Genomic DNA, 22927 nt, shown 5'->3' with positions numbered 1-22927 from the left:
TTTATTACTATATTAAAAAATTGATTTTAAAAAATACAAAATCCATGGTGAAAGAAAGAAAGAAAAGAAATTTCAAGTAAAACAAATACTAGGTGGATACAAGTGCAGCATCGCCTTTAACTTCAACCGCACATTGTTCCCTACAAAGAAAATTCTCGCTTTCTCGACAATTGACGAGTCAGATTTCAAAACAAGAAAACAAAAAACCAATCTACAGTTCACATCAGTCTCAAAGCTTCATTTGGATTTGGCTACTCGAAGAATTGCTCGATGGGAACCGTTATCGACTCCCATTTCTTGGCTCTTACTGCCATTGTCACTGTGTGCAAAAAAACTTATTCTTCATAATCTAAAAAAAACTCACTATTTTCGTGTTTTGCACGAATATATATTCTGTTTTTGTTGGGGGGATGCTGAAGATAGTTGATTTTTGTTGTTTTTGCAGGTGGGCTATCAGTTTTTGTTCTTCATAATCACAGCCCTTCTCAAAATTGATAAAGTCACTGACTTTGCTGGTATTTTAATCCACCTTTTAAGCATTATGATTGTTCTTGGGTGTATAATATGATTTTATCAGTTTTATTACATAATATGAAGTATTATTTTCATAAATCTTGATAATTCTGAAAATGCCTCCTATATTAAGTTTTGATCTTGACGTTAAATCTTCTTTCGACTTTTTTCTCTGAAAGACATAGTTATAATAATCGTGCCGTATGCCCGAAGTAAAGTACTTTATTAAGCTTGTCTGCTTTTTCCAAACTGACGTTACACTTGAAAACTTATGCTTTGTTTGGTAGCATTTTATGTTTCCTGTGGAAATAGTTTTCAAAGATATAGAATAGGATATAAATGACAGAATTTTGATGTAACTGGAGAAATTGATACATATCAGTTTAAGATTGTGAAATATTGTGTTTTTAGTTAAAATACAATGTAAACAAAATACTATTTGAATTTGTTGGAAAGATGAACTAAAGTACTTATAATATTGTGAAATGTGAACATGATGGAAAATATGTTTCGAGAGAAAAGAATGTGAATAAATGGTAAATCTCTGGTTTCAATTTGAGGATGGAAAATGAAGAATTGTAATAAACAGAGCAAGGGCCAAATGTTTTTGTTATTGATAAAGAATTGTGGTGACTAGTTATGAACTCTGTGAAGTTCGTATTTGAAGAAAGTAAGACTCCTTATATAATTGTTCATCTGTTTTACGGAAGTGTTTGGTGTTATTTGTCTTTCTGTAGATATTCTTTATACTTTTCTGTTACAGGTAGCACAAATTTTGTCATTCTTGCTGTATTGACCTTGGTCGCGAAAGGATCATGGCACTTTCGCCAGGTGATCAACTCTGTTCGAACTTTTCATTTTGATCTCTTCTTTGTGTCAACATTATTTTGTGAGATGCAGAAAAATTAGAAGCATCCCGGTTATATTTACTATTTTGAATTATATCTCGTCAGAGATGTATCAAATGATAATTGCTATTCACTACTTAATCTTTATTTGGAAAAGAACTTTGTATAATACAATGACATCAAATGTGTATTAAATTTTCCTGGCGTTGCTTGATCTTCGTTTTCTTGTTTCTCTTATTGGTTGAATTATTAAGTTCTATTTTCAGGTGGTTTTGTCCTTGTTTGTAATCATCTGGGGACTTCGTCTCGGCTTGTTTCTTCTGATGAGGTCCTACTCTTATAATTGTTCTCCTGAATATTTAGAAGATGCTTATATCTTTCTTAGAAAGAATGGTCTCTTGAATGGGGTTTGGAATAGTTCAAATTATTCATGTGACACCAATTAGGCATAACTATTTATTTCTCATATCCTCGCCAGTTCAGGAATTTTAATTTCTTGTTATTTTTTTACCTTTATTCTGAATTCAGTTTGCGATTATTTGTGTTAGGATACTCCGGTGGGGAGAGGATCGACGCTTTGATGAAATGCGCACTAATTTAGGAAAATTGGCAGCTTTTTGGATTTTCCAGGTTCCTTTGATTGTTTAAATATGAAAAGAGCACCTAATGGTAACATCTTCCCCCGTTAATCTCCTTAGTTGCTCTTTTGCAGGCTGTCTGGGTGTGGACTGTGAGTTTACCTGTTACAATTGTTAATGCAAGTGATCGAAATCCTTCAGTTCAAGCCCGGGACATAATAGGGTGGATCATGTGGTCTATAGGAATTTTTGTTGAAGCAACCTCCGACCAACAGAAGTTGTTATTCAAAAACGCTCAAGAGAACAGGGGAAAATGGTGCAATGCTGGGCTCTGGAAATATTCCCGTCACCCGAACTATTTTGGCGAGGTTTACTTTAGATTCGTCTCTGTCGCTTCGGGCATAATGAAATATGAACGTGATATTTGCCGTTCATTTTCTAGGATTTTTCTTTCACCATCTATTTTTTTTTTTCATTTTGTGCTCAGATACTTCTCTGGTGGGGTATTTTTGTTGCTGCAACACCAGTGCTAAAAAATGCTGAATGGCTTGTCATCTCTGGCCCAATATTTCTTACCTTACTGCTCCTTTTTCTCAGTGGCTTACCACTTCTCGAGGTTGCTAATTTAGTTTGTTTACTTGTAATCAACTGTTATTGCACGTTTGAACATGCATCTGTACTCAAAGTTTGCATCTATAGGAATCAGCGGACAAAAAGTACGGAAATGTATCTGCATACATACACTACAAAAGAACTACGAGGTCTGTGTTCCCGTTCCTTACCCTCTTTTGCTGTAAATTTTTGTAATGAAAGAGATGATCATTATGTAATTTTTTGTGCAGTCCTCTCATTTTACTTCCCCCCTCGTTGTACGGCAATTTGCCATCATGGTTCAAAGCAACATTTCTCTTTGAGCTTCCTCTTTACAGTCGCAGCCTTCCCCGAGAAAGCTGGTAAGATGAACTGAAATTTTTGTAACTAATATATATGCCTAAATTTATTTTGCCAATGAAGTTTAACCATACCATTTTCTACTCATACTGTGTTGTTTGCGCTGACACTGCATTTACCATTTTCCATCCATCTTAACTTAAATCCACCTTTGTTACTCCGATAATATATATATATTTTTTTAAAAACAATTTCCTTACTTTTCATCATGAATTAACCAAAATGCCATTGATAAAAATCTCTTTGAGCCCTCTAGGTATTAGACTGCTACCATTATGATAGTTGAATCGAAATGCTGGTACTGAATTACCTGTTTCGTGAGCCGAATTGTGGATATACATCATTGGAAGATTCACTTGCTGTTCGTATTTATGTGTTCATATATATGAAATTCAAATGTAGACGCTGTTATCGGCAGCTTTCAAATAAAGACATCTTGTGGTATATTCTCATTTTGGCACTATAGACTAAGAAATTTTTTCTTTTTCTTCATCTTTGCACCTGAGGAGAAAAATCATGTCTTACAAACTTGTGTAGTACATACCGATAACGAGTGAGTGAGTATGGTGTGGAAAACTGTTGGAATCCTGCTTTGGAAATTTCCCTTTTCGGTTCTAAAAATCCGTTTTCGTGCAAGGAATAGAAGACAACAAGGGAACAATGCAGCGAAGATAAGTTAAGTAGTATTGCGCGCGCATCCACACCGGCTTGTTCGATCTGCCGATTTATCTCGTGACTGCTGCTTAAAATGTTCTTGTTTGCCCACAACTCATTTTTCCGTATGTTAATATACTTAAAAATAATCCAAGTTTTTAATACCATTTGTAAAAGTACTGCGTACTGGTTTTCGTTTTAATCCATGAGGTTGTGTTTGATCAGTCTAAATTTTTGGCTTTTCATCCTTCGTTTTGAGCTTGGTGTATGCATACAAAGAAATTAGTGTAATAACCACATTTGTCTGTCATTGGTCAATATTGTTTACATTACACTTTGTATTATTCACATTCTAAAAACAGAAATTATATTATTTTATGCACAAAAACTCTTAGAAGACCGCGATCAATTTTGTTAGTCGTATTTTCAACTCATTTATGAAAAAATATTAATTTTTATGTCAAAAATATTATTTTCACTGTAGTTATGGACTGAGTCGAATCTATGAGATCGTCTCTCAGAAGACCTACTCTTATTTATGATGTTTTTAATCCGTAAAATCGTCTCACATAAGTCTTGCTATTTTTTGTGATGTGTTTGGCTTTTATTCAAACACATAAATTTTAGCTTTATTTTAAAATAATAAATGGAAATAAGATAAAATGTGATGACAAATCAAATAATTAATATACAAATTAATTAAGCGGACATAAAAAAAACAATTAATAAGACACTAAATAAAATTCAAAATTTAACAATGAGTTGTTTCTAAAATTTAATTAATTTAATTTACATAAAAAAATTAAGTCTTTGGATAAAAAGTAAAATGTTGTAATGTTGGTAGCCATAAAAGACACAATAATAATAATAATAATAATAATAATAATAATAATTACACATATTTAAAATATGAATAAGGATATAAGTAGACACATTTAAAACAAACAATTAATAAAAAATAAATGAAAATTCATATATAAAGTCACATATTTATATATATGAAGGGATCGGTTCGGGCACTTACAAGGGTGCTTCAAACACAATATTCTCAATAAGCTGCAATAGTTCGTGTTCTAAGAATGTATACACCGATGAATTAAATCGAGTTCGGTTTCAAATTAAGCAGAAAACACTCGAAATAATCTTTCGTTAGGAAAAATTGAAAGATTTTAAAGTCTAATGACTTGTGTAAACTGATCGACTAAAATATAGGGAATCAGTTCTGGCTTCTATCAGTTCAGCTATGGACTTAGCTGCACTGATATCAGTTGAACTGATCAAATCAGTTTAAAACACAATTAAACAGTTAATACACATGATATTTTTATACAACACCTTGTACAAACCCACCCAGCTTAGGACTTACCCACTGCCTAATTGAACTCTTAGTCAGACTGAAAGCATCACATTCCAGCTAACACTTGTTTAACGTTTGTGTGTCAAAGACTACATACACAAATTTTACGTCTTTGTGCAAGACTGTATTTGAGTGGTGGTGTGTGTGTGTGTGAGAACTGATATCTGAAAACAACCCGAAAGGTGTTCTCACACATTGAAGGAAATAAGCTTCTATACTAAGCTGATATAATTTGAATTATTCTCTCGACTGGGCTGATTGCTTCTTTGTAAGCTGATATGCAATAAGGGTGTCATTTCTTTTGTTTTTCCACACTCTTTTTTCTTTGTTGATGGTCTTGATCTATATTTATAGCAGCAATGTGACCGTACATCAAGACTCATCACATGTGTTCGTTGCAGTTTGATGTGTTCCTTAAAATATGTGTCTCGACTTTTCCGACAGCCATTCTGGAATTTTTTTTTTAAGATTTGCTGCAACGTCCGTTATTGTACTATTGATAGTACAGTTGTTTTTCCTTAATGTGCGCAGCTGGATTCCACTTTTGATAAGCTTGTCGTGTTCTGCAAACTGATTGATTCCAAAGTGATGCTTTCAACTTGTCAGTTGGTGAGGTGAAATCAGTTGACTCGTCAGCTGAACTGATTTCACAGATTCAGTTGAACTGATAAGTTGGGCTCTTCATCAGTCGAACACTTCATCAATTGGCCGTGCTTCTGAAGGTCTTCTGCTGTACCACCTATCAACTGGACAATCAGTTGAACTGCTCTTGATATTTCAGTTGTCCTCCCTCACTAACTGAATTTAAAACCATTTTTCAGTTCGAGGGAAAGAAAGCTCCCCCTCACTAACTGAATTAAAAAACGAGTTTTAAAAACATTTTTCAGTTCAACGGAAAGAAAGTTCCCCCTCACTAACTGAATTAAAAAGTCTTTTTTAAAAATAATTATCTACGCCAAATTTTAGTAGCTTGAATCATTTAAGCAGTTTAGACAAGAAGTATGGAGGTATCAGTTCAATCCCATAGAAACACGATTGAATAAACATGATATTTATTTAATCAAATAGATCTCTTTTTATTATACATTTAAGTACATCATCAGTTATAAGGGAAAATTGCTACTACAATAGCATATTTTAAACAACATCAAATTTCAATCAGTTTATGTATGACAGAACTGAATATACCAACAACTGGTTGCCTTGAACTCTTGAAGAGCTGCAATGATCTTGAGTCTCTTTGCTAGACAAACAGCTAACTGCCTTGGACATGATTTCTGTGTTGCCAAACTGGTTGAGCTGAATTAAACTGGACTCAGCTGATGTTGAACCGCATTGATCATCTATATGATCTTATATGACAATTAAGCGGCGGTATATTGCTGATGATTAAGCTTCACTTTAATCATCCAACATCTCAACATAGCTAGACTTCGTCTGTTGATCAGCTTCAACTGGTATGCTGACAGCTGATTAAAGCCCCAAAGCTCTGAGTTGAGTGGAGTGGCTACAACATTAGTTGCAAAGTCAATCTTCTCGACTCTTTGCAATGAGCGTTAGATAAATATTTTCAAATAGTTTTTAATAAATAATATGTAACACTTAGCTGTAAAAATTTTAATATCTAACAAATATTTAATAATTTATATTTATTATAAAGATTATTTTTGTTAAATAATTATAAAGATTATCTCATAAATTTAATTTAAAATTATAAAGTAATTCTCATTGTTTTTAATTTCTAATAAATTTCTCTTTTTATGAATAAAATTAAAATAAATCAAATTGATCAAATTATACTGTAAATAAAATATTAAAAAAATTACAAAAGAACATATGTAATCTATATGCTCTTGATGGAATGTCTATTTTCATTAGAAAAAAGATAAGAAAAATTATATTTACTTACATGTTTCAATGACAAATGTAGAAAATTGTAAGTTTGAGATATACATATTGAGAGATTAATTAAATATATCATAAATAGAATATATGTCTCATAAAATTGACTCATGAGACCTTCTCACGAGTGTTTTTGTATTTAAACTATATTGAATTACAAAGTTATACATAAAAAAATATATGTTTTTTTAAAAAATAATAATTAATCGAGCTTAGGGATTATAATGAATAATTTAAAGAGAGCTAAAAGAAAGAAAATGAAATTAGAAGTGTGGCGGATAAGTCTGCGAGTTCCTCAGTTTGCCACCAAAAATGGCTGCTGCTTCTCCGTCCGCGGTTCCCGCTACACGTCGAATTCAATCTTCTCTTAGATTTTCTTCAACCCGGAATCTTCAAATCCAACAAATTTGCGTACCCTTTTCCGATTTCACTTCATTTCCTTCTCTCCTCGGAATCAAAACTCCTCCAAAAATTTCTACGCCCAAGATCGGTACTAGAGCTGCTCCTGATTCCGCCATACCATCGGTTGTTCAAGAAGATCAAGAAAATCCCACCAAGGTATCGATAATTAAGTGAATATACTTCTCAGTATATCATTTACTCCGTGAATAAAATATTTGTATGCTTTAATTAATTTTTTCCTGTATTTTAATTTACTTAATAGTCTGCATGTTTTCGGTCGTAGCGCAGGAGTTACTCGCTGAAGTGTCAGTGAAAGTGCTTAAAAATGCGGCGAAAACAAAAAAAGTCCCAGCCAAAGAAGTTCTGTCTGCCTTTTCGGAGATCGAAAAGGCGAAATTCGATCCCTCGGTTTTTCTTGAAACACTCGGAGGAAACGAATCACCTGGGAGAACTTGGATGCTTGTGTTTACTGCAGAAGCAAGTTTGCGTTGAATTTTCTTGATAAAATATCGTTCCATTGCCTTTTGTATGCTTTAATTTTGTTCATACAATAATGGGTGACCATAGTTTGCAGAAAGGATTGGAAAGCGGTAAATATTTCCCCATTACAGCCATTCAGAGGTTTGATGCAGCTGTAAGCTACTTCCTTTTTCTGTAGCAATCATATTTAATTTCATTGGAAACAGAGGATTTGAAATGTTTGTAAGGTGGTAAGATTATTTTGCAATGGATCATTCGTTTACATTTCGATACATCGAACTGTGTCTAGTGTGTTGTTGATAGAACCAAGTCATTATATGATGACAGACAGATATGAAAAGGTATAGTATATGAAACATGAAGTCACTGGATTATGTTAGATATTCCTATATGATCACAAACCATTAATTGTACCTCCGACGCACGAATTTTTACACCATTTACGCGATATGGCTAATGTTCGATTACATTGGTGCATGTATTATAGGGAAAGAGGATTGAAAATGGAGTGTATCTTGGGGCTCTGGGGTGCTTGACGTTTGAAGGTAGAATATCATGGAAAAACCGAATACTGGCATTCATATTCGAGCGGATTCGAATCAAGATTGGACCTTTAAACCCGTTTGAGATCAGTTTCAAAGGGAAAGATGAGAGGGAGCCGAACACTAAGGACCCTTTTTTCATTTGGTTCTATGTGGATGAGGAAATAGCTGTTGCTCGTGGAAGAAGTGGTGGTACTGCATTTTGGGTTCGTTGTAAACAAGTCATCACCTAGTAGTTCATATATAGTATTCGTATCCTAATTCATAAGGGCTTCTATTTTACTTCCATGTCATCCATCCAACTCGAGGTCGAAGCTTCTTAAATGCATATACTTTTATGGTTAAAGCTTTTTTTCTATCTTCTTGCATTGTTTTTTTTTTTTTTGGCCAGAATGATTTGTTGTAATTTGTTTATAATTGGGTCTTATCGAAATCCCATCTTATATTTGAGATATTAGTGTCAGATGAACGATAAATCATCTCGGGTATCTGCTTGCATTGATTAATTTTTCTTGATTGGTTGATTTCGTTTCTCCTTTGTTCTATATCAGTATGTTAATAATATACAACTCCATCCATGCACCTCATAAGATCATTCTCTTTTGGTATAAATGTCAGAGTGAAGTTATCTAATCAACCCTCTCGTTTACAGTATTTTCTTTTGAAAAAATTAGGTTATATTTGAGTTAATAAATATCAAATCTATTAAATTGTTTAATAAAAAAAAAATATGGAATTGTTTGGATATCTTCTACAGGGTAAAATTTTAAATAAATATCCTATAAATTCAAACTTTAGTACGAACAATAATAACAAAATACACACAATATTAATATAATTTACCATCTATGTTTGAAATTTTCTTTTCCACATCGAATCCTATCGATTTCGTTGTTTCAAACAAAAATTTATAGGATCAGTTCCCTTGATATAATATATGGATCAAAATTATATTGGACCGCAAACTACTCGATTATCAATTTGATAATTACATGTTATTTTAATATCAAAGAACATATATTGCTCCAGTAATGATTTAATTCAGTACTTTAATCTTATTAACACCAATGTTACAAATTATACACAGTAAATGCTATTTTGTACACATTGATAATTCAGAGTATACTCGAACCAAACTCCAAGTACTATGCCAAAATAGCTGCTTTTTTAAGATGTACCACTCAATTTTCAACCCAGTACTCTAAATAACACAAGTAGACCACAGTGTACATTTTCTCTACCCTAGGCAGACTACCACATTTGGTAGATTAATGTGTACTGTGTAAAAATATACAGCAGTTTCCTTCGTAGCTAAAAATATTTTAAAATGAAAAGAGTACCTGCAAAAATGAAGGTAGAAATCACTAGGCAATCCAGCAGGTGGCTGGACTTTCTCTGCTTGAAAAATGCTTGAAATATTTTCAAGTCACCTCAGTATTTTGTTCTCACTTGGCAAGTACAATTCGCTTTGATAGCAGATTGATGGTGCAGGTGCAGTGGCCAAACTTGCTAGTATCACTCCATGCAAACAATCAAATACAGGTTCTCCTTCCAACAATGGTGTTTCATCTTCCCAATTGGGATCTGAAATTGCGTGAAACTTACTCGTAGCACTCCGGTCTTAGAGCATATATATCCAATGGTCAATCAGTGCACGGCGATCATGCATTTCTAGGTGTGAGATGCTGATGATTCAAGTGTACCGAAATGGTTTCCAAAAAATTACCTCCACCTTGTAGCAGAAGTCTGTTGTTTCTTCTTGCTTTTCTTCAGAAGGGTAGACATATAATCTACAGTCTCTTGAGATGATTGGCTCTCACCAGTGAGCCATCTCAGAGCCTCAGCGGCAGCATCTTTTTCTGCCTCTTTCTTGCTACCGCAAGGCTGGCCAACAAAATCCAGTCCATTGAATAGAACAGTGGATCTGAACCTGTTGTCTTTTAGTTGGGCAGTCCTGTAGGTGGGTGACTGATGTCCAGCCCGACTAAGTAAGGTTTGGAGGTGAGATTTTGCATTATCACCACCACCACTTCCTAAATCTCGAGTTTCTTTTGATTTCTTTTTGGACGGTGCTGAAATCTGACGCCCAAACACAAATCTTCCTTCACACTTGTCCTCCGAGACCAATAATCCCACCGCTGATAGAAGTTCATTATAACTCTGTATGTCCAATTTTTTATTCAAAAGCTGCATAAGCAAAAAGGGAAAAACAATTGGGCCCCGAACAAAGAAAATTATGTAAAAGCACATCAATCCACGCCTTTAGCTCACAACATAAAATAAGCTAACCAATGGAAAGTGAATACAGACAAGGATTCAAACAATTTGCTGCAACAGGTGAACTAAAATATTTAACCTTTTTCTGCACAAATTCATCGAGCTCGCTATTCAATCTCAGATATGTATCAGCCAACTCAGGCTTCATGAAAAACTCCAGATATCCATCCAGCATTTTGATATGTCCGTTCTATCAAATATCGGGAAAAAGGAAAGATTTACTACAATGTGTTGGCTTCAAAGGCAAAGAACTACAGGAAACAAAATTGCAATTTCAGGGGACGAGGGAAAAATAAACTTTACTAATTCCCCTCTGCAGATATTTCCTCCGAATAAGAGAACTGCTGAATCAGATATTCCAGTTGAATCACGAAGGAACACTGCATTCACTTTTACTTTTTCATTGAAAACAAGCCACGGGAATGGAATTTTGCTTTCCTGGGCATTCACAGAATTCTGACCAGAAAAGAAAGATGCTTCAACCATGATGAACACAAAACATAATCATAAAAACCATATTTTCACCAAAGCATTTGAAAAGTAGCTCTAGTATCTCACCGAATGCATAAGAACTGCACCATCGTCCATTGTTTTTAATAATATCGACTTCTCCTTTTTCTGTATAAACATATTTCGATAAGTTTCCACAATATGGACAATGAAAAGCCAGTCTAATAGTATCAAGGAATGTTAGAATCCGTCGTACTGAAACAATATGGTTCAAAACAATTTCAACAAGAAAATAACTTCTTGTGCTTACATTAAGACCTTATTTCAGAAGAAATAATGTGTGGAAGAAAATTGTGCATCCATTTACCAAGTAGGTACCAAATTTTAAGGGAAGAGAATCGAGGCCTGAACCACAGTAAACAAAATAGAGAATACAATATATGGCCGAGTAACTCACCACTACAAAGCTTACTGAAGGGAACAGGCCAGCACATATAACTGCACGGATGATATGTTCATCACCACTCCAAGAGTTGCAACTCTCCTCACTTTCAATTAAACCGGTGTCTTTAAGAAGATAAAAAAACTGCTTTCTAAGGGAATCAATGGCTTTTAGAGTCTGTGCAGAAAGAAAATTTCTCCAACAGTACTCATATCCAGATCGCTCCTTTTCAGCATCTTTCCAACCGTCATAAGCCCTAACCAGACATAGATGATCACTGTAGTCACGTGCAGAAAACTGCGCCTTCGCGGACTCAGCCAGCTGAGGTACATGAAAATAAATCACTGAAGGTAATTTTTTCAACCTTGGAGAAAATTCTTAAGTAATGGAAAGTGATCCTTGAAGAGGAAGCATATAGGATAAGGGTGTAAAGGATGTCCACTAGAATAAAAATTAAATAACAGATTGCCAGGAAACCAAGACATATTTACATTGAATAGGAAAAACATCATTTTGACATTCTATACCAGATTAATGAGAGAGGAGAAAATATCATGCAGCATGAAAAGATAAGTTCGACGGCACAGGTGACAAGCATGATGGAACAAATCATTTGGCAGGCATCAATCTTTATTTTCAGTATTGACATGTGAAATATAAATAAACAATGAATCCACAGAAACAAGGATTCAGGATTGGCTAATATTAAGCAAAATCCAATGCATCATAAAATACTTGTGCTAATGTTGGAAGTTCGCAGTCAATTTCTGGGGGATGCTTGCAGATCAATGGACGGCTATTAAATTATATATTGAGAGTATATTCAAATAAAAGGAAAACAATTCCCCACAGTAACAGTATAGTCCTTCAGACTACGAAGACAACAGACTCACTCCCACTAAAGAACCTAGTCCTCCAAGAGAACAAGTAATAAGACTAATTCCCATTTATTTCCCATCATATTAAGTCCAAATGCCTAAGACTTAAAACAAGAGATACTACAGTGGAGATAGTAAAATCAATATTTAAGGCACTCAACTGGCCCATATACATAAACCCTTCCAGTGTTGCAGTTCGTATATTTACACCTAACCTAACACATTTAAAGGCACTGAACTGGAAACAATTAACATTCACAAACGAAAATAATTTAGTTTTTAATTAAATTAAACTTTTAAAATAATGTTTAATAAGTTCATTTAAAATATATAAGATAAATATAAACTAAATATAAGTATTTTTAGATTTGAAATAAATACTTAATAATGATATATAGATATACATAATCATCTCAAACATTTTATTTCTTGGAATAAAACAAAAATACTTTTATATTTAAATTAATAAAATATTAAAACTTTATTTCAAATATAACTTTCTATTAAAATTTGTATCATACTAAACAATTATATGTTAAATGTTCTTGAAAGAAAATTCTCCCTTTTAACCAAATAGACCTTTTGACATAAAAATTTAGTAAAATGGGTGCGTTAGATAAAACTTTTAGTCAATGGTTTTTTGGTTATTTTCCCAAAATATCCTAGAAGTATAAGTTCAGTTTTTGTCCTTTGGTCCAATGATATTTGATTTTAATGTAGTAGGTAGGTCGAAAGCCATTCACCCCCTAATCATAAAAACCGTTCAGACAACAAATGTTGCACGTAAAGTTTTATATAACTTACATCCTTCTTATCAAATGGCATCAAGAATGGATCTCTGACACTTAAGCCAGCAACAATTGTCATTATTGGATCTAAGCAATTGAAAATAGCACCATATATGAGCATTTTCCCAAGCTTTGGCTCAACTGGAAGCATGGACAGGTTGCGTCCTGGAAGTAAACCAATGTATCATTGTTAATTTATCACTTTGAATATTCTTTCAAAACTTACAAATAGTCGAGGAAAATATATCAGAGTTTGATAGTTACCTAGTTCTGTAAGGTTTTCATTTTCATCTAAAGCGCCAATTATCTTTAAATACTGGATGGCATTTTGGACCTGAGACTCAGAGAAGATAAGCCAATAATGGAAGACCGAGCGTAATTGAATGCAAAGGCAATGGATGATAGTGTGAGTCGCATGTTATTTATGAATTTCATTTAGCTTACAGATAAAGGTTCAGGTGGTTGTAAGGCTTTAGATAGGAAGTCTGAAATACTTCCAGGTTGTAGACTCTTGATTTGCAAGCAGAGAGACTGTAAAGGAGTTCTCAGAAGTTCTGGCAGTTGATAATCCGCAAATGCATCATACACACATCTAGGGTAAAGATGGAAGCACTCGCCTGGTTGTACACGACCTGCTCTGCCTTTCCTCTGATTTAAAGTAAGATTAGAAACACTTTGCAAAGATGAATTATCCAATATTGTCTGATGAAGTTCAAATATTTAACAAAATCTTACTTGGCGAGCAGAAGCCTTTGAGATCCATGAAGGAAGCAAACATGGAGTGTTATTTATCGCATCATAAGATGTCTCCTTAGCTTTACCACAATCAATAACATAAACTACATCATTTATGGTGATACTTGTTTCTGCTATGTTTGTTGCAAGAACAATCTTCCGAACCCCATCCTCGGGTTTTTCAAAAATCAATTTCTGTTTTCCGGTTGAAAAAAGGAAAAAATTGATTAAAGTGTAACAAAAAATTATTGATAGGGGGAGAGGAGCTTCCTATCAGCGTGTTCTCTGAAGAAATAGGTAAGAAGATAGGCCTCTAGATCACACTCATGTAGCAATTTACTATAACAATTATTTTTCCTGTTCCACAGTGGGTCCTAATAAACTTTGCATCAGTCTATGAATAGGTGCCTTATATGAATGTACAATTTCCCTCATTAATCTTAAAGCAGATACTCTAGAAATATATTCAATTCAAAATGTGTTGTATGCGCAACTTTTATGCAGTGGGAGAAACAAAACACTGCAAAGAGGTTTTACCAATATTACACTATACTGCCATATAAACTACCCTAGCAAACATCATATTTTAAGAGTGAGATTATCATTTCATCAACTAGAATTCAAATATGAAATTATACTTTTACGTAACTTGGCAGCTACTGCGTAATGAAAGCATGGCGATGTTGAAAGTGGCAAAGTATAAATTGTCAAACGCCCCAGAGAAAAAAATTATACCAACATGCATACCGACCTTTCAGATAATTTGAAAATCTCACTAAAGATTAGCAAATGAGAAAGTAAAAAAAGCCCAATGCGCCTGCTCTGCACTGGCCATGGAACCATGGCGTGTAAGCAATAGAACTCTGCTCGGATCTCCAAATATATTAAATTCAAAATGTGTTATATGCAACTTTTATGCAGTGGGGGAAACAAAACACTAAAAAGAGGTTGTACCAATATTACACAATGCCATATAAACTACCCTAGCGAACATCAAACTTTAAGAGTGAGATTAGCATTTCATCAACTGGAATTCAAATATGAAATTATACTTTTATGTAACTTGGCAGCTACTGAGTAATGAAAACATAGCAATGTTGAAAGTGGCAAAGTATAAATTGTCAAACGCCCCAAAGAAAAAAATTATACCAACATGCATGCTGACCTTTCAGATAATTTGAAAATCTGTCACTAAAGATTAGCAAATGGGAAAGTAAAAAAAGCCCAATTCACCTGCTCTGCACTGGCCATGGAACCATGGCAAGCAAGCAATAGAACTCTGCTCGGATCTCCAAAAAGTGGATGAGCTTGAAGCTGATCTTTCAAAGAATTTATGTCATCCCAACCAGTCATAAATACCAGCACAGCCCCAGGCCTTTCGTTGCAACAAATATGACAAAGCACATGCTCGATGAGATTAAAGCCAACAGAATCTGGATTCCAGCAAGAGAGAGACTCCCGAATTCTATAATTATGCTCCTTAAAATCAGCAGCAATAAGAGCTTCCTGAAATTTCAAGGATGAAGAAAATTAAATAATAAAATTTAAGATACAAAATAAACAGCCAAAAAATGATTGTACAAAACTTTTACCTCAACGGCTGAAGCTATCTGAGTTTTCCTCTTCTTAAGTGCTTGCTTCTGCATTTTCCACATCTTTTCTTGACCATAATTATCAATTTGATTATATGGCGTCAACCTGTAGTCAGTAATTTCTAGAATACTTTCCAGGAAATGACTCCGAACAGGATACGTAAATCCCTGGTTATAAGGCCCAAATTGCAATGAAAACAGAATGATCAATTGGATCGATTGTACAAGAGGTAACAAGTAAAGAAAGAAGGCAGCAAATTACAAGTTGGTAAAATCACAATGAGGAAGAGAACATAAGATCTACACAAACAGGAGGAGGACGTTTTAAATCAAGCATTTTCAAACTTTTATAATTTCCCATTTAAGGGGCATTAAGATCATGCAGAGTATGACATCATGCAATAAAGTAAACTAGAGTTGTTCGAACCTACCGGAATGTGAATCATAGGAGCACCACCAAAATAGGAAGAGAAAAGATCAGCATTTAGGGTTGCACTCATCAAAATCAGTCTCAGCTCAGGTCGACGAGGAAGAAGATCCTTCAGGACAATTAGAAGGAAGTCTGCAATGAAAGGCAGATAATACTAAAAGCAAAGAATGCAGGAAACAAAAAAATTAAAACAATCTGTTACCAATGACATACCTTCATTCATTCCGCGCTCATGAATCTCATCAATGACAACATGAGTTACACCTCTCAAATTTCTGTCAACCAATAATCTCCTTAAAAGGATTCCGGTAGTACAAAAAAGGAGACGAGTATCTCTACCCCTCATTCCCTCCAGCCGCACTTTGTAACCAACCTTCAAACAGTATAGCCCAGTAAATAAGGTGTTTGCTATATATCCATTAGAGAACTTATCAAAAGAATAATGTTAAGCAGCAATAGGAAAAAGACTTACAGATTCTCCTATCTTCTCACCACGCTCGGCTGCAACCCTTTCGGCCACCGCAATAGCAGATATTCTTCTTGGTTGGGTGCAGATAATACTGCATGCAGCTCCCCGAACAGCATCAATTTCTGACTCTAAGATGTACTGAGGGAGTTGTGTAGTTTTTCCGCAGCCAGTTTCACCAGAGACAACTACCACCTGACAAACATAATGTCAGTCAAGGTCTTCATACATAAAATTTCTTCGAAGTTCCTTATAGCTGATTAAATAATAAAATAAAAATAAGGCAAACCTTTTATCACACAAAACTAACTTAACTCAGAATTATCAGTTTCCAAACACATGAAAGTTCTGTGCAGTAAATTAATAAACATAACCAGCACTTTTCCCCTATAGAGTGGGCTCTCAACCAACGAGAACTTGAAATGACAAAAAAAAAATAAAACCACTGAAGATAGACGAATTGTGGAATATAGATGCTAGGGAAAAACATCTTAGCTATAAATATTAGATCACAAATTTTTTGCAAATTGTTAGTATTAGGGTTAAATAGCATGACTCGCATGCAATTTCCCTATGTGATTCGATCACAAAGTTGTGCAAAAATAACTGACCCTGATTTCAGAAACTTCTACACCCAAAAAACTGGTCCTTCATCCAGCTTTGACATGGTCAGAAGCTTTATCCAATTAGTGAAAAACATTGGCACAGGTTTGATACCAGGTACCAGTTTTTCAGTGATGGTAGTGATGCCGCCATGACCATCGAAACTATTACCTTTCTCCTCACATGCAAGACATCACAGTAAAAAACACAAAAGCAGTGCCTGCACAACCAACTTTCCCACCACCTACGGGCTACGGTTACTGTCTTTGGTATAAGGTTGTTGGAGTTGCTGAGCTAGAAAAGGATGTCTAAAATGAAAAACAGTAGTCAACTACGATTATAAGGATGTGTTCGGTGATTAAAAAATTACACACAGGTACTTTTAGTTATTCGTATCCTCAGCTTACAAGATTCTGAAGTTACAGGCAAAAATCCTAATGAACAATAATTTTGCATTTATATAGTTCGTCGCATTTAGGGGTGGGAAAAAATACCGAAATACCGAAAAATCGTACCGAAAAAATACCGAAATTACCGAAAAAATCGATATACCGAAAATTTCGGTACGGTATCATACCGTACCAAAATTTTCGGTATCGGTACGGAATTATTTTTTTTCGTATATACCGAAATACCGAAAATAATTTATTATTATTATTTTTTTAAAAATTTAAGTCCGATATACCGAAAAATGTCTGTATACCGAAAATGTTTTCGATATACCAACATTTTTCCGGTAGACCGACAAAATTTTTGGTGTCGATACGGTATCCGGTATGAACTTTTTCCATATCGAAAATTCGGAATACCGAATGTGCGGTATACCGAATTTCCGGTATCGGTATGGAAAATTACATACCGATATTTACGGTATGGTATACGGTACCGTAGTGTACCGTACCATACCCACCCCTAGTCGCAGCCACTTCAGATTTTTTTGTTGCCTTGCCAACATTACCTATTTTCATTTAGCAGTCAATATCTTAGGATCTGTATGCTAATACAGAAGAAAACAGGAAGAAGAAAAATCCATCCTATAATTTATCAGAGACTACCAAAACTGTTCAAATATCTTGAATAAAGACCATCGCATCACTGCAATAATGTACCACCACAATAGATAAATAAAGATGATACCAAAACTCGGAGTAACTTTGTAATCCCTCCAATAAAACTCAAATGACAAACTTGAATTAAAAGAGTCGAACAATACAAAACATAAGAGAATTTTTGTGAGAATAATTATTTGAACAGTACAATGACACCTGATTCTGGGACACGACATTCAGTAACAAGTCTTTCTCTTTATACGATGGAAGGCTTCGTCTAAATTCTTGCATCTTCTGGCCTTCTGGAGACTCCTTTAAAACAGAAAATAATAATCATTAAAATCAAAAAAGAAAAAAATCATATTTTTCAAATGTTTAGAAGTAACATACTTCATTAAGCAATTCAACAATCATACATGCTTATATCCATCTTCAGAAAACCTCATCAGCCATACTCGATTACAAATATGTCTCCTAATTATTTAGTTATTTGGCTACTGGTGGAAAAAGTCATGATTGCATCACTCAGTATAGATTTCAATCTCCAGCACAAGAAATTGAAGAGGATCAAGAACATTTCAAGTGTTCCTTTTTCAGCAGCAAATCGAAAATATTGGAATCCACAGGAAATATGAACCGTGATACAAAGCAGGCTACAGGGAGAGAAGTCACATCCAGATATTTGCAATCAAAATCTACAAGTGAATTCATAAGTAAAACTACTATGGCATATAGAGTATAAGAGGTCACCATAAACACATAAATTAATCAGCACTAATAATAGTCATTTACATCTGTGAAACACTAACTTGCCAGATTTGCTGTTTATTATGCATTTGCAAGCTCCTTCGTCTGACAATAGTCTCAGATATTACATTTTGGGTGGACGATTCCTCGGGCTCATATAGTCCATCGAGTGAAAGGCTACGGACTGCACTTGATGTCAAAAAGGTATCCTGCTTCATCATAGCCTTTCTAGAAAGGTGTGCCCTAAGATGAGACTCTACCCGTCTTTGCAACCCAATAGGTAGCATCACCTACGGATACGTAGGAATGACCAAATCAACAAGACAAAAAAATGTGGTAATTATACCAAAAGTTGAGAAATTTTAAGCATTTTCCAGACACATTACTCATCATAGCTACAAATGTAAACTTGATGAATATTAAAACCACATAGAACAAATCCATTTCTATTCAACGATCAACACGATTAGAATAATGCAACACACATAGGGAGAGCTGATACAACTAAGATAATACCTCCCTCTGAGGTCGCTTCTCATCCAAATCTGATCTGTACTTTGGCAATGGGAGTTTACTAAATACAACTACCTTTTCATACCGACCACTGCAAATGGAGATATCATAAACAAGCGCAAAGAAATATAAAAGAGTAACGTAAGTTAGGCAAAATGTAAGGACCGTGTATCGTATTATCGTAAATCCTATGTTGATTATCGATAATTCATGAAATTGTCATGTGATTATGTATATGATGTATATCATGACAATGAAATTGAGAAAATAGGTGGTGAGGATGAAAGATTGTATTAGAAATTGACATGTATTTGAAACGTGTGATGAACCGCAACAGAAAAGTGACACATGTTACGGTTTTTAGCATAATTAACTGAGTATTGGTCCAAATGACATGAGGCCAATTTCATTAGAAAGCTAATACATAGTACTAAAACTTTCATGTTTTGAGTTTTGTCCAAATCCATTTGGAAATATGGGCAAAATCATCCCGAAGTGTATCGTGTACGTTGCAGTTCCTACACTGACACAGTTTGGGAGAATGAGCATAACTCTCTCATACAATATCCAAATTGAGTGAGGTCGGTGGCAAATGAAAGCCAAGACATAGAGCTACAACTTTCATGTTTACCACTTTTGCTAATTCAGAACCTAAAATAGCGTTTCGGACAGAACAAGACGCGCACCTGCGCAGGACCGCGCGCGCGGGCAGAACAGGCCGCGCATATGCGCGCATACTTCTGGAAAACACGATATAAGGGTGATCAAGATGAATTTTCAATACATATCCTTTCTTCTTCCTTTGAATTTTCGAGAGAATAAGTTGGAAATCGATTTCTTTTGTACGAAATCACCTCGAAACGTTGTCCAAACTTGAAACAAATTATATATCCGGAATCCTCGCGTCAAGAGCTTCCTTTTGAGGTAAGTTTCTTCTAATTTCAGCACCTTTAATTATTGAAGTGCTGGAATAGCATGTATTTGAAGTCGAGATTCATATATGTGGTAGAATAACCGACAAGAAACTAAGTTTTGAAGTCGAAATTGAATTATGTTATGATTTCAATTTGATATGAATTTTCAAAGTTTCAAAAGATATTTGAAACTTATATTATTGAATTTGAATGATGTTATTGATTGAAATGAATATGTTATTGATGTAAATAGATTATTATACTGATATCTTCAAGCTACATCGACTGGAACGAAGAATTGATGTATGTTGCGACCGGGTAACATACGACATGTATCTGTATTATATGATATATGTTGGATTGATTTGATTGATTGGAACGAGAATATATGTCTATATGTCTTATGTGATGATTTGATGTGGCATACATGACATTATGATTGGAATATCGATGTATAAAAGAAATATTTTGTTAACACACATCGTTTGATGCATACATCGATACATGACATGCACGTTGAGCTATGATCCTTGGATACCCTGATATGATTTGATTGGATTCTGGGGTTTGTGAACACAATGCTATGTTTGGTATTATATGACCCTTAAAGCATAGACATTTGTGGCCCCAACGATTGATTGAGATTTGGGATTTGATGTCGCTTCGTCGACGCTATCATACGAGTATCCCTGATTGAGGCCGGTGTGCCAGCTCGAGCATTGATTTGATAGCGATTCGTTTGATTCTGACATGTGCTCAGTGGATGGGCATTTGACCTGATACCTCCACGACATACATGCATTGCATATCATATATCATTGTTTAGATATCTGTGGTATATAAGATGGTTGTTCCATACGGAGCTTTGCTCACCCCCAAGAGGGGCTGTTGTTGTCTTTGTGTGTGGACAATGGCAGGTACTCCAGGATATCAGGAGGCCGGAAAGGGTACTTCTGGAGGGAGTCACAGTTTGAGTTGAGGTTTTATGCTTCGTTTCCCAGTATATATGTATATGTATCTATATACCGGGGCATGTCCCGATGATATTAGTTGTTTGTACGTGATTGGATTTGATTATGTGTGGACATATTTTATGATATGGAATTAAATACTATTTTTAGTATTCAAATTATAGAAGAGATGTTTTGGTCTCGTTGTAAAGAAAATTTAAACTCGTTTTCCGATGTAATTAATTAACCCTAATCAGATTGTGTTGTAATAACGATTAGGAGCTAAAGGCCCCACACAAAACTTCATGTACGGATGTACCTGTGCAATCCCATTCTGATTGCCAACGCTGAAAGCTGCTCAAAATCGCGTCGATCTTTTTTATCCCTGGACACAACTTCTTGCTCACTTTTGTTGCGCATAAGCATGGTCAATTTCCACCTCCACTCTTCAACATTATCAAGAGTCGAATCACCCTGACAGTAATAGATTAATAACAGAAAATACTTGAAAACGCGTGATAAATATATACCTAGCCAACTGAGCCCACTGAAAAGAGGAATCCCTTTTGCAGAAAATCCAATTTGGAACACAATATTTAATCAATTAAAGCTCCGATTTCATGTCCAATGCTCATGTTATCTCCAAAGTTAAACACATGCACAGACGAAAAATTGAGCACAGGAAGTAAAATCATCTAGCATTCTGCATTCTCAAGGAGGAATAAGTTATTAATCATACAAAAGGCACCCAACTCGCCAGAAAAGTAACACAAGTCAAATCACCCACCAACTGTTGCTTAGAAGACGATCCGAATTCACGGTCGGATTCCTCCTCGGACGGGTACTCATCGTAAGCAGACCTCCCGTATCCCAAACTCCGCTGATAAGACGGGAAGGAAAACGAAGAAGAAGTGGACCAAGTAGCAGTAGCAATACAAGAAACATTTCGATGCCGCCTCAATACAATTAAAACAGGAGAAATAGCAGCAAAGGACACGCCTTTTCGCGCAAGAAAACCGCATGGACGCAAGTTGCAAAACCCGCGAACCAAAAGAGGGGGGGAGTGTGTGCCAGTCGCCATAGACATGACACCAAGCTTGAATTTCAAACTTTTCTGAATGAACGTCGAGGAGAAAATCATGGTTGAGAATTCAACATTTTACGCAGTAAATTAACGAATAACATTGCATCATTAGGTATTGTTATTGTACTCATATCAGAAATCTTGCTAGGGTTTATGGTGGAGGTGGAGACTGGAGAAGACGACCTCCCTCTCTTTCTTTTCACTCGTTATTGGTATCTATACTGATAAATGATGTAATCGAGAATCTTTCAAGTTCTTAATCGAAAAAAATTTGTCTGATTTTACTATTTTGTCTGTAAAAAAAATTTTAAATTAATTAAAATAAAACTTCACTTCATGTTCAATTAGCATAAAATTCTACTCCAAAACTTCACCTCGAACCTCTACCCAAATGAGTAACATTGACTTAAATATGAAAAATCGACTCAAACTAGACCAAAATATGAAAAACTCGACCCAAATATGAAAAACGCGACCCATGCTAGACCAAAATTTGAAAAAACTCGACTCGTATATAATATATATATATATATAATTATATACGTAAATATTCAACCAAATGTGACATAGTACAGTGATAAGGTGTTATGTAAAAAACTCGACTTGTATATAATATATATATATAATTATTTACGTAAATATTCAACCAAATGTGACATAGTGGTGTTATGTTGTACAAAAAGATATATTTCAAATCTAGATTAAGTCAAAACGTGAGGTTATTTTTTTATCATATTTTAATAAACATGTGTAAAAATCACATCTTTTAAGTCACTCTCCTT

At 34.8% G+C, this 22927-nt stretch overlaps 3 protein-coding genes across 6 annotated transcripts; 2 read left to right on the top strand and 1 right to left on the bottom strand.

The window, feature by feature from the left end:
- Window positions 1-109: 109 nt before the first annotated feature.
- On the top strand, window positions 110-3768 carry LOC142520561 (uncharacterized). 2 transcript variants are annotated; one of them, XM_075623593.1, is made up of 10 exons: window positions 110-321; window positions 446-515; window positions 1277-1344; window positions 1628-1689; window positions 1910-1991; window positions 2074-2307; window positions 2427-2555; window positions 2639-2700; window positions 2782-2892; window positions 3534-3768. In XM_075623593.1, coding segments are annotated over exons 1-10 (870 nt in total). In that variant the 5' UTR covers window positions 110-270; the 3' UTR covers window positions 3535-3768. The 2 variants fall into 2 exon arrangements, with proteins under 2 accessions (XP_075479708.1, XP_075479707.1); XM_075623592.1 differs by having other exon boundaries at window positions 3528-3768.
- Window positions 3769-7054: 3286 nt separating this feature from the next.
- LOC142520562 (uncharacterized) lies at window positions 7055-8583 on the top strand. Of its 3 annotated transcripts, none has more exons than XM_075623596.1 (4): window positions 7055-7361; window positions 7494-7686; window positions 7773-7839; window positions 8173-8261. In XM_075623596.1, exons 1-4 carry the CDS (start codon window positions 7116-7118, stop codon window positions 8219-8221), a joined length of 555 nt encoding a protein of 184 aa, XP_075479711.1. In that variant the 5' UTR covers window positions 7055-7115; the 3' UTR covers window positions 8222-8261. The 3 variants fall into 3 exon arrangements, with proteins under 3 accessions (XP_075479711.1, XP_075479709.1, XP_075479710.1); XM_075623594.1 differs by having other exon boundaries at window positions 7056-7361; window positions 7494-7682; window positions 7780-7839; window positions 8173-8583; XM_075623595.1 differs by having other exon boundaries at window positions 7056-7361; window positions 7784-7839; window positions 8173-8583.
- A 676-nt stretch (window positions 8584-9259) lies between these two features.
- Window positions 9260-22364, bottom strand: LOC142520578 (DExH-box ATP-dependent RNA helicase DExH3). Its single transcript, XM_075623622.1, has 19 exons — window positions 21849-22364; window positions 21381-21535; window positions 19201-19288; window positions 18747-18974; window positions 18154-18249; window positions 16292-16480; window positions 16033-16192; window positions 15821-15951; window positions 15390-15557; window positions 15031-15303; window positions 13798-13992; window positions 13507-13710; window positions 13327-13396; window positions 13079-13227; window positions 11412-11717; window positions 11063-11122; window positions 10808-10960; window positions 10584-10694; window positions 9260-10414 (listed from the first exon to the last, which is right to left on the bottom strand). Exons 1-19 carry the CDS (start codon window positions 22200-22202, stop codon window positions 9950-9952), a joined length of 3555 nt encoding a protein of 1184 aa, XP_075479737.1. The 5' UTR covers window positions 22203-22364; the 3' UTR covers window positions 9260-9949.
- Between the last annotated feature and the right edge of the window lie 563 nt (window positions 22365-22927).

The sequence above is a fragment of the Primulina tabacum genome, chromosome 12 (assembly GCF_025594145.1).
Source record: "Primulina tabacum isolate GXHZ01 chromosome 12, ASM2559414v2, whole genome shotgun sequence".
NCBI classification, from domain to species: domain Eukaryota; kingdom Viridiplantae; phylum Streptophyta; class Magnoliopsida; order Lamiales; family Gesneriaceae; genus Primulina; species Primulina tabacum.
The sequence above is the reverse complement of the archived record's forward strand: the minus strand, read 5'-3'. Positions and strand labels throughout refer to the sequence as shown.